Source organism: Diadema setosum, chromosome 1 (genome assembly GCF_964275005.1).
Source record: "Diadema setosum chromosome 1, eeDiaSeto1, whole genome shotgun sequence".
Lineage (NCBI taxonomy): Eukaryota > Metazoa > Echinodermata > Echinoidea > Diadematoida > Diadematidae > Diadema > Diadema setosum.
In genome coordinates, this window is record NC_092685.1 from 47101521 (window position 1) to 47118202 (window position 16682).

At 37.2% G+C, this 16682-nt stretch overlaps 2 protein-coding genes across 2 annotated transcripts; both read right to left on the reverse strand.

The window, feature by feature from the left end:
- Positions 1-3746: 3746 nt before the first annotated feature.
- Positions 3747-6790, reverse strand: LOC140241630 (5-hydroxytryptamine receptor 1B-like). Its single transcript, XM_072321406.1, has 3 exons — positions 5909-6790; positions 4980-5195; positions 3747-3761 (listed from the first exon to the last, which is right to left on the reverse strand). The coding sequence occupies exons 1-3, from the start codon at positions 6788-6790 to the stop codon at positions 3747-3749; spliced, it is 1113 nt and encodes a 370-aa protein (XP_072177507.1).
- A 5896-nt stretch (positions 6791-12686) lies between these two features.
- LOC140241730 (muscarinic acetylcholine receptor M2-like) lies at positions 12687-14603 on the reverse strand. The gene is made up of 2 exons (XM_072321513.1): positions 13713-14603; positions 12687-12986 (listed from the first exon to the last, which is right to left on the reverse strand). The coding sequence occupies exons 1-2, from the start codon at positions 14601-14603 to the stop codon at positions 12687-12689; spliced, it is 1191 nt and encodes a 396-aa protein (XP_072177614.1).
- Between the last annotated feature and the right edge of the window lie 2079 nt (positions 14604-16682).

Consider the following 16682-nt stretch of genomic DNA (forward strand, 5'->3'; position numbering starts at 1 on the left):
CATAGTTTGCATTTGTTTTGCATACATATTTTATAGCAGTGAGTCCTCTTTTGGCATACAGCCAGACAAGGTCTGAGGAAAAGAACCGACGTTGAAATTAAAGCTGCTTCTGCTCCATTCATTTTCGTTTTCTCTTTTCGCAGTATTTTTAAACATGTTTACAGGATATATAATTACATATAGTGGGTGTGTATGTGTGTGTGTAAGTGTTACACCCATCCCTCCATAAAAAGGAGGGGTGTTGTTAATCACTCAATCTCACAACCTTGAAGAACGAAAAAATGCCTGTCCACTTAAGTTGATGTTGGGTAAGCGTGTGATCTTTATCTGTTTTTATCTTAAAACATGTCTGATACAACGTCGTCGGTAAGTTATTGTGCACTCTGTATATGGTCTGTAACAGTATGTTGCGTATATTGGCAAACACACTTTCTGAATATGAAAAAGCGTGACAGCAAAACCTTTTATTTGTAATCAATTTGTGTTGAACTAGTCATATAATTAAAAGATACACATGTAACTATTTTCTTTCATTCCTCGTTACATCAATTATATTGCTGTTGTTGTTTTTTACGAATGTAATTGTGATCATCTCACTTATATCATATCTAATTTATACTGTCTTGACAATTGGGTATGTGTCTTACTCTTCTGCAACAAGCGTCTTAATGAACAAATCATTTCAGTTGCTGTAATATCCTATCAACACATGGATTCATTTTTAACACTGTAATGAACGTATTCACACTGGTGCATCACGTACAGAATACTGATTACTTGCAACTTTCTAAGACGAAAACATTTTGAAACGTTATGTACCTTCAAAATTCCATATACATTTTATAATACTACACAATAACACGATTACCCGCCTTTGCTACTTACAGTATAGATACACTATCAAAACTATACGAGAGTAAAATTATGAATATGAAATTATCAGTATGAATGCTCCTTGCCTTAGCAGTGTCACACCTTGAACATATTTTTGCTAAACCATCAAGTGCATTCAATTTGTCAACAATACGCTTCTGTGCCGTCTATATCATTGTATATTATGTTAACTCTGTTTAACCAGCTAATCTTAGTATGAATACAAGTAATATGAATAATTCAAGTAGGAAACTATTAATATGTCGTTGGGAGCATTGTCATTTTGTACAATCTTCTTTTTTTTTCCATAATAATTATTCACACCAGTTTACACCAGGTAATGATAGGCAAATTAAAAATCTCGCATTAGCGCAATCAATACAGGTCGAACCAATGTCAAACCCTTATAACCTTCCATGCAAACATATATATAGAGATAGATAAAGACGTTACTTCTTCTTACCTGAAAGAAGAGAAGACCAATTGACCTGACGTGGGATGAACATGTGATTATCTGTCACTTTCTCGGAAAGTGTTCTACAATGGGTTGTTCTATTTCTTTTTTAATTCATTTTTGATTGGGGGGGGGGGGGCGGTGTTGAGCTTCAAAAAAAAAAATGAACTCATCCCCTTATGTTTTGCTCTTAGTTTCTTAGCAGTTAAATAAATTTTTGTTTGACTAATTGACTAGAATTCTCTATATATAATTTCAGTTTTCAGCCATGAAAGATCAATTGCGATAACCCAAAGTACGTGTTTATTGTAAAGAGTAGATAGTAATTACATCAAGGATGTTTATATATCAATGATGATAAGGATGACAGTTATATAGTACAATTACACGTGACAACGGGTACTGTGCATGGCCATTGTCGGTCTTTGTCTGTGTCTATGCCAGAAATCAATGGCATCTTTTCATTCCAGGGTTATTTCCAGGAAAAGTCACGTTTGTACTTCCTGCATTTAGTATATTAGACTGCGCAGCTTGTTAAGCCATCCTTGTATTCAAAGTGCAGTGTACTGAAAGCCAATGAAAGTAATGATCGTGTGACCAGATTACCTAAGAGGAGAGTTTTGCAATTTAACGCTGTGTAGCCGGTTGCACTGAACCCGTTAACTGTACATGATCATATCAAGGTAAATTGAAAGTTTTATGAATACATAATTCATACCAACAGTTCTTGAACTGTCAATATGATGAAATTAGTGAAATAATGATGCTACAACTTCCAAAGTAGTTTGTACCCCAGTTCTTGAAATTTCCCCCTTTTCAGGCGAAATGATGCCACATCAAATTTCAACATATCTAATTGAACTAATTTCTAAGATATTCAGCCATGAATACTGTTTTACACTTTTACCCAAAAAACAAAAACAAAAACCGTTTGCTTTTCTACATGATCATTGAGGAACTGGGAAATTATGACATCATCAGCTCACTCATTTTCGTATTCATATCGACTTTCCCAGAAGTTTTATGCAATAATGAACGAAACTACATAGTAGCGTAGGTAAACAAGGTGAACTACTTACTAATTCCTAAAATACTAAATCCTTTCCCAGAAGATTAATTTTATTAAGGGTGACGTCACAAATTTGGCCCCCACTTTGGTCAAAGGCAAACCAACGTCCTTAGCATGTAGGGTGCCTGCAGAAGGTCACACAATGGCATCAACCCCCAGACTAAACGAAGGTGTAAAACTTTGTTAAGAAATTTACCTCTAGAACACACAAAGGAAACAATGGCTATACGAAGATTGCGTCACCGCTCACCAAGTTGCTGCTGGAGCCTGAGAAACTCTACCGGCGGTCATGCGATGCCCTCAAGAATGACCCAATATTTATACGATCGGATCTGAATTTGAACACTTCCTTTATCGTGTCCATCTTTGCTTCATTTCGTGACAGCGCGACGCCTTCATAAACGAACACAAGTTAGAGGGGGGTTTCTATAGTGTTTTGGTAATGCGCACTCAGTGGAAGGAATAGAATATAAATGATTCTTAAAACCAATATGCAAGCCTGCTTTTTCCGACGCGTTGCCTAAAATTCAATTAACGAAGAATTTAACTGATCAACTTATGTATGCACTACATTAGGTTTTAAAAAAAGTTTAAAAACGGGTAATTTACGCTTACACTCCGAATGGACAAAAAGTCGAAATTCTAGGCCAGATCAGATTTTCAGAGTATAAGTTTGTTTTTTTCTTAAATAATCTTCAACAGATGAGGTTTATTTCATTAGAAATAAATTCAAGCACAGAATGAGAATGCACATCCCTTGGATTTAACAGTGTATCATGAACTGATTCAAAAAAATTGGGAAAGCCAACTGAAAGAGTGCAGATCTTAGCTTTCCCTTTTTCATCAGACTAACCTCTTTATTATATATGTTGAAATTATGGAAAGTAATGAACGTGAAAACCTTTTATTCAGAATTCTAAATTGGAAAAAATCCTGATAGATCAATTACCTCTAGCAAAGATAAATCAAAGCCCTTGCAAGTGTAAAACCCACCAATCTTCTCTACACGAATACACACAAAAAGTGGCACAAGCACAACTTACCAAATAATTTTAGGTTTCTAGACTTTGATTCGTTGTGTATGAGACTCATTCAAAGAAAGGTAAGAAAAGAGACATTAAAAAACTGTTATAGCCCGGAAGTGAATTGGGCAGGATCGAATTTTTTTTTTTCGTGTCGGAAATACAGTGTAAGTGCAAAGACAGTGCGTGTAACTACTTATTACATTGTTTAAACGTTAAAAAAGAAAGATTGACAGACTGATTCAATAAATACTCATTTGTAAATAAGTTAGATATGGTTATGCTTATAAAAATTCAATATGTCTAAAATTATTAACATTGTTTTCCTTTATTTCAAGCTTGGCTATTGACAGGACACAAAGAACACTTATTCAGTTTAAATAAGATTAAAAAGTTTTGGTATTACCTCAAAAGTTTCCCTGAATTTCCTTGTCTTAGTTTGTGTTTCAGGTTAAAGTACCTTTCATATAACTAACACTGTGAGATTTACTCGCCCCAAAGTGCTCTCATGTCTTAGTAATCATGCAATAATGGTTTCGTACCAGAGCCGCCGCCGTACGGCGGCGGCGAGGTAGTACACGTATTGTGCGAATATCACTGCGACCAGCAGCGTGCAGCCCCATACGCATACTGTGTAGCTAACTGCGACCAGCAGCCCCATACGCATAGCTAAATGGGGCTTCGCATTGTAGCTTACAGGATCATGACAGATTTAGTATCGCGGGTAAATATCAACTTAAAATCCAAAAATTTCTTCAATTTAAAGACTTACCAGTTAAGTTGAAGTATTGAAAACAGGCTTTGGGCAACGTTTGGTTTTGCCAATAGTCCCTTTCTGTTCGAATTGATGACTGAATGTGACTCGGTCGAGAGGATCTTGGGAGAGCTACGTACACTGAATTGACGGCCAGCGCATGCGCACACAAACATCTTATCCGTTCATGGATTTGAAATTTGTTCGCATGTGATGTGTGCGTATGCGCTGGCCGTAGTAATCAGTGTATGTAGCTCTCCCACGGTCCTCTCGACAGAGTCACATTCAGTCATCAATTCGAACAGAAAGGGACTATTGGCAGAACCAAACGTTGCCCGAAGCCTGTTTTCAAGACTTCAACTTAATTGGTAAGTCTTCAAATTGAAGAATTTTGTGGATATTAAGTTGATATTTGCCCGAGATACTAAATCTGTCATGATCCTGGATGCTACAATGCGAAGCCCCATTACGCTATGCGTATGGGGCTGCTGGTCGCAGTTAATTGCATGATTACTAAGAAATGAGAGCACTTTGGGGCGAGTAAGTCTCACAGTGTTAGTTATATGATAGATACTTTAACCTGAAACACGGAAATTCAGGGAAACTTTTGACGTACAAAAACTTTTTATTATCTTTAATTGAGATTTTTTTCCACCATGCAGAGCACTTAACTTTCAATAATCTTTGTGGTTTACTGTAGAGGAAAATTTTTCAAATTCAAATTTCCATTTTCGTAAGTGAGGATCTATTCTTGCAATCAATAAACAATAGGTTCTTCAGCGTTGACCTGAGAAGCGGCTGGCTCACCGCGTAGGAGATCGGGTTCAGAAGGCTGTTTCCGGTTGCCAACCAGGTGAAAAAAAGCATCAAAGGCCTGGGTAGACCCTGCACGATAAGTACAGGATTGATGGAGTAGATAAAACCGACGATGCTCTGGGGTAACCACGCAACAACGAAAGACAGTACGATGAACAAGAGGGTTCGTGTCGCTTTCCGCATTTCGGCAGCCGACTCGCGCTTCCCCTGCATATAGAGAATAAGAAAAACACATTTTGAAAATAATTTTGTCAAATACTTGGTCTTTCAACATTGACCAAGAACATAGCTTTGAACTTTCCTTGAATCACGTAAATTCATTTTTTATTTCAACTATAGATAATAGTTTATTTTTACTGAAAAATCGAATTGATGTTTTTTCATTTATTCGTTTTTACATTAAAAAAATCGTTACATCCAAACATTTTTTTTTTTGGTCCTATCAATCGTGACCAACTTGATATAATTACGTAATTCAGAAAAAAAAGTGAGGTATTAAATTTTGATCTATAGGTCTGTATAAACAAATACAAATGGTGCATTTTGATGTTACACTTTATCAAGATTGGAATAAATTTCATTTATTGTAAAGAAGAAATATTGCAAACTGATTGTATCGTTCTTATATTTTGGTTGACGGTGAAAATAATCAAAACAGGAGAATCAAATTATCGTATATTTGGGATTCTACTGAACCAGGATTCCACTGAACCACTTCAATTCAATCATCTTATTTCTTAAGGCCAAGCATTTTTTAAATCCTTAATAGTTATTGATAGCTTAGAGTTTTCATAAACGATGCTGAAATATTTGCGTTGTTTTAACGTGGGCTTGTCGTAACCGAGAAGAGAAAGGTAACAATTAACGAAATCAAGCATACTGTAAATATTCATTAAAAAAAGATAAAACTGATTTCTTACATTTGGTTTCTTGTCGGCATTTGAACCGGCTTTCTTGGTGATCCTTGGCACATCTTGTCCAAATTGATTTGCTCCGACCGACTCAACGTCCATGTCGATGGTTGAATTATTCTGAGACGACGTTGTGGCGTCCTTCGGAAAATCTGTAACCACTATACTGAGGTTATTCTTCACATCGAATTTCTTTTCGACAAATTTTGCACCCCGTGTCTTTCTGATCTTTAGAAATATGCGAAAGTAGAGGATGGAGATTAAAAAGAAGGGCAAGTAGAAAGTAACAACGACACTGAGTAAGGAGACTCCTGGTATTGCGAAGTACTTGTTAAGACAGTGATGTCCGTTGTCATAGTTGTCGATGAACTCCCAGGCTGTGATGAACATCATCCAGAAAGCAAAAGCAAAAAGCCAGGCGAGTGAGTTAAGAAACAAGGCTTTGCGTTTGCTGCGAGTCATAACATGATTGATGGGGTCGTAAGTTGCACGATGTCGGTCAGCGCAGATTATCACGACGACGAAATTAGAAGCGCTGAGGAGTGACTGACTTATCCCACTTTCAATCTTACAAAGATCCTGGTTCAGGGGATAGTAGCCGACGTGGGTATGTATAACGCTAATGATCAGGATCAAACCAGATAGTAGATCGAGAATGGATAGGTTGATGATGAAGTAGTTGTTGTAAGTGCGAAGTGTTTTGTTCACGCAAAAGGCGGCAAGATTTAGACAGTTTGCGACAATGATGCAAGCCGTAAACATGGAGGTCCAGAGGAGACCGAAAATGCCGGAAGAGTTTGACCCTCCAGATTTTGTGTAAACTTCACTCCCATTTGAATTGTCGAGAGCAGTTTCAACCCAAAGTGTAGGGTATGTCTGCACTGATGCCATGGTCAGCTTACCTTGATTACACTTGATATTACGTTGACAGAGATTTTTCTGTCTCCTATCTAGGAAGGTTTCACTTCAGCAGAGTGTCAGGAAATCACAAGAGTCAATTATATATTTATATCATGTCAGCTCTACAAACAAAAGGGGAAACGTGTCAACTTCACATGCTTAGCATTTCACTTGACCTCGCAAGGTATCATGGTATTCTGAAAGTAGAGACTCACTAAGCTATTCAGAGATCCGGAGAAATTCACTTTCTTGACAATAAAATGTAAAACTTGCTAGAGTGAATGGAATGTTACTTAAAGACACGTCAGGTGCCAGGCTGAGATGACAAATTCATCAGAATTGAGAAAAGTGGCATACATCCCCTGCAATTAAAATCCCTCCTAGGAAGGTATGACCTTACTTAGACAGAGTCGTAACGCTGGAATCTAAAAAGTAAAGTTTAAAAAGCTCGCTCACTATTGGCTGGTAAAATGGCACTATCAAGTGACAAAATATCATTGCGACGTGTTTCAAAGCCGCCAACATTTTCGTCTACACAGACTTACAACCTTCCTTTATACAAAGACCTGGACATTATTAAACAGACATTTGGAAAATGCACTGCTGACTTAGGGAACTCCGAGACATCTCCTCTTGTGTTATTCTGTTTTATTCTTCTTGACAAATAATGCACTTCCAAAAGGATTACACTGTTTAAAGTGCTTATCAGGAACGTCGCTGTGGGTTTAGCAGGATTATCGACAACATTAGGCATTGAATGTATGTTGGCATGTCATGAGACAGTATCATTAAGGAATAAGTTGCTTGTAACAAAAGAGCCACAATGATCTTGACTGTACCATGCTGCCTTTTAAGATAATGAAAATAATCATGATTTTGTTTCGTTCAAAAACATATTCGTAGCACTTTTCGCAGTACATTATGTTTTTGTTTTGTTTGACTTGGGAGTCTGAGTTTAAACGAAAAGTGCAATGAACGAAAAAAAAAAATGAAATTGCCTGTAATGAACAGGTACACAATGGAACGACGGATCAGAGATCACACTCGTTCACACACTTTGGTCTGTCGTTTCTTTTGTGAGAAATAACGAGTATATGACTCAAGAAAATGTCACCTGTCTGAATATTCTGCGTCTGCATCGAAAACCCCAGCATGAATTACTGGCCTGGGTTTTTTTTTTCTGTAAGAATAGAATTATATCAAGAGAGGAAAGGAAACCACCGTTGCCATGCTGCTTCCTGCAGATACTGACGTTATCGACGGTTTCTACAACAAAGACATTTCTTTCCCAAGAGTAAGATACTATCAATAAAGATAGAGGATCGTGTGATCTGTGTAGAGGTATTACAGAAATATAAACTCAAGAAAGGAGGGGAGGGGGAACCAGACTTGTCATCTTTTCTGAGTGCTTTTTAATGAAAGGCTTTCCAGTTCCATCCTTTGCTCTTTCTAGTTTGTGACCTCAGAAGGCACAAATGAATTTAAAAAAAAAAAAAAGTCTGCTATGTGGAATTCTCAAAACCATTAGGGCAAGTAGCACGGCTTGCTTGTTCTTGCAGTTTTAATTTTATTTTGATCCCGTATGAGTTTCTCTCTCCCTTTCTTTCTGTATGCAAAAGCATTACAGATGAAAGTTGCTGTGCAAATTGCGATACTGCAAATTCCTAAGCCCATGGGGAAGCGAGAATGCATAAAAAGTGGCGTCATTTATTTACTCGTGTTTTCCTTGTTTATGTATGTAGTACGACCGTTTCAGTGTGGTGTATACTCCTTTTTAAGACCTGTAAGAGGAACTTCCAAATTAAAATCAACCAACAAAATATTTCGACTAACAGACTGTAGACTGGCTGCGAATTGATATCAATATAAGTATTGTCGAGTGACATGAAAATGAAATATATAAAACAATAAAGGATCAATGAAGGGGCACCTTCAAGGAATTGTCGAACAATAAATCATCTACTTTTTATCAACAACGAAATAATCAGTTAGACATTGCAAATATAGTAGCCCAATTCTTGATTATATGAAAAGTCGTAATAGAACAGAAGTAACATGCATGAGTTGATCCGAATCAAATAAAGAAGTCATGTTTGGGGAAAATGGAAAGACCCATTAAAGACCATTAACCTGGAAATGATTCAAAGATACACCCTGTTTAACATAACTTGTTATTAAATTAGCAAAATGTTATAAATATGTGAGCAGTAAGACAAGTAAAAGGGTATAAAGAATTCTTAATCACATTTTCCCGTTCCTACATGATGGTCGAAGAGCTTTTACATGTACATACCAACAGCAAACACACGCCCTTGGTTCTTAACGCAGATGCAGTATGATTTTATTTGATTCTTATTTATTTCAACACCGTTAAAAGCCTACTATCCTGCATAAGGATTAACAGAACTGAATCGTGAATAAACAACATAACACGAAAATGAAAAGAGGGTGCAACATGCGTCAAAAATACTGACGAACGTTCGGAATTCCGAACCATATTTCCTTTTTAGATTAACGAAGCATCGAAATAGCGAACATTTTTTTTTTTAATTTTCGGATTAACGAACATACGAATAACGAATCTTACTTCATTTTCGGATTAACAAACCTACGGAATAACGACTCTTGCTCCATTTCCGGATCAACGAATATTCGGAATAGCGAACCTTTAGAATAACGTGTGTTACGACAATGATTGTCGCCCCGTCAAAGACTGAAACAGTCGACAATTTTTGACGGAGTCTTAAATTGTCGCCCCGTCATAAATTGTCGCCTGGCAACAATTTATGATGAGGGCTGGAGGAAAAAATTGTCGCCCGCCCTCGAAGCACATTTTGCTGGGTAATATTGTTCTTAACATAGTCATTGAAATACCAACACATAACTTACATGGCTACATCCATGCAAACATGCCAGGTAAAAAGTCATGGTGAGGTTTCAAGGAAGTGTTGTTTTTGCCATCATAAATTGTCGCCATCGAGGTCAAAAATTGGGAACTGCACAAGCATAAAAAATTGTCGCCAGACGACAATCTTTGACGGGGCGACAATTTATGACGCCAACTCCGTCAAAAATTGTCGCCCCGAGTCGGGGGCGACAATCTTTGACGGGGCGACAATCTTTGTCGCAACAACCGTGGCTGACTTTTTACTTAATGAAATGGCACATACTACAGATGAGGCATGAGATCAGTTGAGTGCGCTGCAATAAGCTAATACGGAGCTTTAGATTTTCGCGAAGGGGATGTTCAGAGAGAGAGAAAAAAAAAAACACAACAACAACATGTTCTGCGCACTCGCAAAATCGCGTATCAAAGTCGATTTATAGCTCGCGTCGTCTGAGCTTTCACTACGCGTTCTTATGCTGTTTTTACGTCCGCTCAATTCACGACGTATAGAGCTACTACACGCACCAATCATAAGGGGGAGCCATTTTATTTTTATAGGTTGCGTCTGAGCTTAATCTAAAGCTACCTTTCAACAAGATGCAGGGAAGAGGAGAACGTCCAGCACAAGCGTCGTCTCAAACGTCTGCGCCGCAACTCTTAAGCTCCCTAATGTCAGGGAAAGACGTGTACAAGGGAGAAAAAAAAATCTTTTCAAACCTCTATGCAGTCAGGCACGAGTTCTCATTCAAAGCGAGCATTCATGGAGCATTCATCTTCACGCTTTCAGTGAGATAATGAATATAATTTGTTTCTGTTTTGAGCTAGAGGAGAGAAATAGCCACCAGGTCCTTATTGCAATAATGATGAACAGGGTAATCTTCCTCTTAGAGTATAATTAACGTATAGTATTGATGTTTAATCATTGACACAGAAAGGGCGATGCAGATGGCCTTTTCGTGGCTAATATCAGTGGCCGGTGTTACAGTCCCTGTATAAAGGGACTCTAGCTGATATCATACGGCTAGTAAAGTGGAGCTGCAGCTGAAATCACAGAAGAGAGTAAAAAAAACACCCCCCCCCCCCAAAAAAAAAAAAAAAAAAAAATACCCCAGATATGTGGAAAGTGGAAAAGGGGTTATTGAAATGTTGTCAATTCCATGAGAATTATAGTATGTGTAGGTGTTGTTTTTTTTTCTGATTATGTAAGTAGGAAAGCAGTATCATATTCCAACTGACACAGAAAAATCTTCTTAATTTGGGTTCCACTAATGTTCACTATGAGATAACCATTAGATAAAGCAGAGTTTGAAAAATACTTATTGAGTTTATACAATATAAGTTATATAATCAGATAAAGTTCACGTGATATAACGTGGTTTTACAATACTGGTTGATAAACAGAGTTTAAAAAAATACTTGTTAAGTTTATAAACATTGATGAAATTAAACATATCTCCACTGCTTGTGGGACACTACTTTATGTACCTGATAACAGTTATCAATCTTAGGTGAAGGAGAGGTCTTTCTTATTGATATTTTGATTAAATCAATGCCCAAATTACACAAGATAAAGCTCCGTTACAAGTTGCAGACATTGCGCACAAGTAGATAAATACAAAAGACTGAAGTAAAGTGATTATGAAGTAAAGAAGGCATTCTAGTTGTGACAGTGGAATGATTCCAATATGATTATGCACTATGAACAGCAAAAGCTCTCAAGGAATGATGTCAAAAGTATGTTTTAGCAGAGTATTATAAAACGAAGGGTTAAAAGATTGAGTTAGTCTCAAGTGTTGGGATTTGAGGCCTTGACCAATGCATAATTTCTTCCAATTTTTGATGCCTGCTGAAGAATTATTCTTTAATATCAATCAGCAACACGGAATTCTGCTTTTGCTTTTTAATGATCATAAGATGTTTTGTTCGCATATTTAAATCGTGGTTTTGAAATTAATGCAGATCCAGTCTAAAATGAAATACTAATGATTCTTTAAACCAGGAATATGCCAGGATTTCTCTGAAGGATCGACTAAAATTTATATTTACCAAACTAGTCAACAAATGCATTCATTCATTCCTTAGATTTTGTTAAACAAGGTTAAAAAAGAGGCAAATGTTATCTTACATTTCGAAAAGGACAAAAAAGTGGTCAAATTCTGGGTCAGATTAGATTTTAAGGAAATGCATTTAAATTCAAAACTGTCTACAACGGATGAGTTTTAGTTCATGACAAATAAATGAAAAAAAAAATGAATGAAAATACGCAAAAATTTGAGCGTTGATTTTTTCTGAGGTCTTGAGGAGCGTTTGATCTGCTTTGTCTTTCAGGGTGAAGATGGTATAGATCTTCTTACTATGTGATCGGTGGATAGTCACATTAGCAGATCCTGAAAATCCATGTCATCAAGAAGCATAGTCTTGTCGCTTTTCCGCAACAAGAACAAATCAAAGCCCTTGCAAAATCAAAGACAACAAATTAATTTCCTAAGAAATTAGGGTCCTCGGAAATAGTTGTATAAATCCCACTTGTACATCAAATAATATGATTGTTTCCACACACACAAAAAAAGACTTGTTGAATTTGATATTCGTTCAAAGAATGAAAGAATGAAAAGAAAGATATATTATACTACTCTTTAAACCATTGAATATATAAAGTAAGTCGTACAAGACTGAAATATCATTTTCTTTTCATGTGCGGGAAATGATTGCAAAGACGGTGCGTGCAACTACTCATGTTGGAACATCGAAAATATCTTTACCAGAAGGTGTCCATTCCACTTTTAAATGCTCTTTCTTTCTACATTATTAAATTGTGATTACGTTTCTAAGACCTCAATGTCTAAAATGTATGATATTATTGTTTACATTTTTCAACATTGTTATTTAGTGCACAGACGTTCATGTCCTCAGTCTAAAGAAACATTTTGTTTTTGTCCTCATCATTATTTCCTTTTGAAAACTCTGTATGATTTGTGGCAGTGCTACATTTTGCTGGATTCAAGAGTTTACTTTCTTCGGTGGAGATTTGTCCTTGCAATGATTGAAAAGCATGTATTTTACTGTTGACCTGAGAAGCGGCTGGCTCACTGCGTAGGAGATCGGGTTCAGAAGGCTGTTTCCGGTTGCCAACCAGGTGAAAAAAAGCATCCAAGCCCGGGGTAGGCCCTGCACGATAAGTAGAGGCTTGACGGAATAGATCAATCCGATGATGCTCTGCGGTAACCAGGCAACAACGAAAGACAGCACGATGAACAAGAGGGTTCGTGTTGCTTTCCGCATTTCGGCAGCCGACTCGCGCTTCGATTTGAAATACGGAAAAAGAAAAAGGCAGTTTAAAAATAATACTTGGTCTTTTAACAGTGACAAAGAACTTAGAACTTAGCTTTGAACTTTCCTTGAATTATGTGAATTCATTTTTTTTCCTTAACTACAAATTACAGCTAATTTTCATTGAAAATCAGAATTGATATGTCTCCATTTATTCTTTTTTTAACGATACATTTCAAAAGACTCATCACAGTCAAACAGTCTTTTTTTTTCTGTTATATCTTTGGTGCCCAACTTAATATATATATATATATATATATATATATATATATATATATATATTTTACTATGAACAAAATTAGGTATTATATGTCTGGGTCTGTATAACATATACAAAAGATACATTTTGCTGTTGCACTTTATCAAGATTGGAATATATTACAAAATGCAAAGAAGATACTTATTGTATCGTTTGTATATTTTGGTTGATGATGAAAAAAAAAAGAGAATCAAATTATAGTATATTTGGGGTTCTACTGAAGCACATGAATTTCAGCTTCTTGTTTCTAAAGGCCAACATTTTTTTTTTTTAAGTTCTCAATAGTTATTGACAGCTTAGAGTCTTCGTAAAGGATTCTGAAATATTTGGGTTGACTAAACTTGGGCTTGTCGTAACCAAGAAACGAAAGGTAACAATATTAAAGAAATCAAGTATACTGAAAATACTTATGGAAAGGGAAAAGGCTGATTTCTTACATTCGGTTTCTTGTCGGCATTTGAACCGGCTTTCTTGGTGCGTCTCCGTGCAACATCTTGTCCAAACTGATTTACTCCGACCGACTCATGGTCCATGCCGATGGTTGAATTATTCTGAGACGACGTTGTGGCGTCCTTTGGAAAATTTGTGCCAACTATACTGAGATTATTCTTCACATCGAATTTCTTTTCGACAAGTTTCCCACCCCGTGTCTTCCTGATCTTCAGAAATATACGAAGGTAGAGAAAGGAAATTAAAAAGAAAGGCAGATAGAAGATGATAACGACATTGACTAAGGAGACCCCTGGTATTGTGGAATATTTATTAACGCAGTGACGTCCGTTGTCAAAGTTGTCGATGAACTCCCAGGCTGTGATGAACATCATCCAGAAAGCAAAAGCAACAAGCCAGGCCAGGGAGTTAAGAAATAAAGCCTTACGTTTGCTGCGAGTCATGAAATGGTTGATGGGATCGTAAGTCGCACGATGTCGGTCTGCGCAGATGATAACGACGACGAAATTAGAAGCGCTGAGGACTGACCGACTTATCCCATTCATAATCTTACAAAGATCCTGGTTCAGGGGATAGTAGCCGATGTGGGTATGGAGTACACTAATGATCAGGCGAAAACCAGATAGGAGATCGAGAATGGATAGGTTGATGATGAAGTAGTTGTTGTAAGTGCGAAGCTTTTTGTTCATGCAAAAAGCTGCAAGAGTGAGAAAATTTGCGACAATAATGCAAGCCGTAAACAGGGAGGTCCACAGAAGGCCAAATAGGCTAGAAGAATTGGACCCCCCAGATTCTGTGTATACTTCACCCCCAGTTGTATTGTCAAGAGCAGTTTCATCCCAAAACGTAGGGTATGTCTGCACTGATGCTGTGGTCATTTTTACCTAGATTGTTATGTCGAGATAGATTATCTGCCTCCTTTCTAGAAAGACTTCACTTCACTAATGTTAGCAATCCACAGAGTTAAATCACATATATATCTATCGTGTCAGCTCTACAAACAAAGGGAAAATGCGTCAACTTCAAATTTTGAATAGCATTTCACCAATAGTCTTGACGCTAAATACCGTGGTCGTCTGAAAGTAGTCTCATTAATACTAGAGAGAGATGCGAGAAGTTCACTTCCTGACATTGAACTGTAAAACTCGCTAGAGTAAGTATGAAATGTCCCCATATTATAAAGACACGCGGTGCAAGGTTGAGATGACAAATTCATCAAACACGATTAAAGTGGTACTTCCGCCGCAAATACTCTCTGTTACACAAAGTCATAGCAGAGGATTCTAAAAACCAAATTCTACAAAGCTCGCACTCTATTAGCCGGTAAATCACGTGAGTGAATGTCATTGTGACATGTTTCGAGGCCGCCTTATACATTGTAGTCTGCACAGACTTTGACCTCCTTTATCCCAAGACCAACAATAACGAAAAGAAGACAGTGTGGAATCTGACCAGGGAGTTCCGAGATATTTCATTCCGTTCTGTTCGTTTGCTCGGTGTTTGTTTGTTTGGGCTTGTGTTCTTGTTGTTGTTGGTGGTGGTGATATTGGTGATGACGTTTTTGCTTGTATTTTTTTTTTTTTTTTGCTTGACAACTGTTCTTGTTTGGAGTAGCTTTATCTACAACATTAGAGGGACCGCAGGACATTTCCTAAAGCGGAGGGAGGGGGGTGGGGGGTCAGTTGCAGATCAACAGATCAACAGATCAACAATCATTTATTACATGGGTTTCTTTGCAAGAGTCACACTCAGCTTGTTTCTGCCTAGATTTCATTTAAGATAATGGTAACCAGTTTGATACTTGTATTATAATTTATAACAAAGTTGTTAACAGACATTCTTTTTTTACAGTAAAGCACTGTCTCTTTGTTTTGTTTGACTTTGGAGGCTGCATATAAACTTGAAATGCTTGACATCCGTCAAATCAAGCATCGGATGAACTCTTCGCCTTTAATCTCGTTTGCTCGTACAACATCACTGTCAACTATAATGATTAATGAAGGAAAATTTATACTTGCCCCTAATGTACAAAAATGAGATGGAAGAGAGATCGTACTCTTTCACACACGGCGCCACGGTTCCTTTTGTCAAAAGTGACAAACAGTATCAGACTGAAGAAAAAGTATCGCCTCTTTTAATGTGCTGCGGCTATATTAGATATTGCAAAAGAGCGGTATGAATTACTGGCCAAGGTTTTTCTTATTAGAATAGCATTATATGCGCAACAACAGCAGCAGCAGCAGCAGCAGCAAAAATAAGAAATAAAAAAAAACACAACAACAACAATAACAACATCAAAACCGGCGGAGAAAGCACCGTTGCCATTGCTCCTGCAAAATGTTGAAGTTATAAGTGATTTCTAGCTGAAAGCTTATTTCCTCCCGAAAGAGATATATTATACTCAAGGAAATAAAGGAAATGGGGACCGGATGGCTTTCATATTTATGTGTGGGTGTTTTTTTTAATGATAGGCCTTACAACTCCATCCAAGGCATAGTTATGACCTAGTAAGGGATAACAAATAGAATAAAAAGAAATCCTTTCATCTATGGAACTCTCAAACCATTTGCATGACATGTTTGTTATGGCAGTTTTAGTTCTCCTTCCCTTCTCCTCCCTCTTTTCTGGTTCATCTTTCTCCTCCCGACGATTTTCGAAACCTTTTTTTTTACCAGATTTTCGCTCAATACCTCCTTACAATGTCTGTTCTTATCTCCAATCCGTCCCTGTCCATTAGTGCCGCCTCAACTTCGCGTTCACCGCTGCCCTTCAATACTCGCGCCTTGCTTTCCTTTTATACGCTCGTCCTTTGTCGCTTCACTTAACTCTCCTTTCTACTGTCTTCTTTCGCCAAACAAAATTCCTTCCGAAGGTTACATTCACATGGCGCTACCGCAAACCTTTCTCACTCTATTCCTTTATTAATTCATATTTTTGTTTTTTTATTATTTATTAGA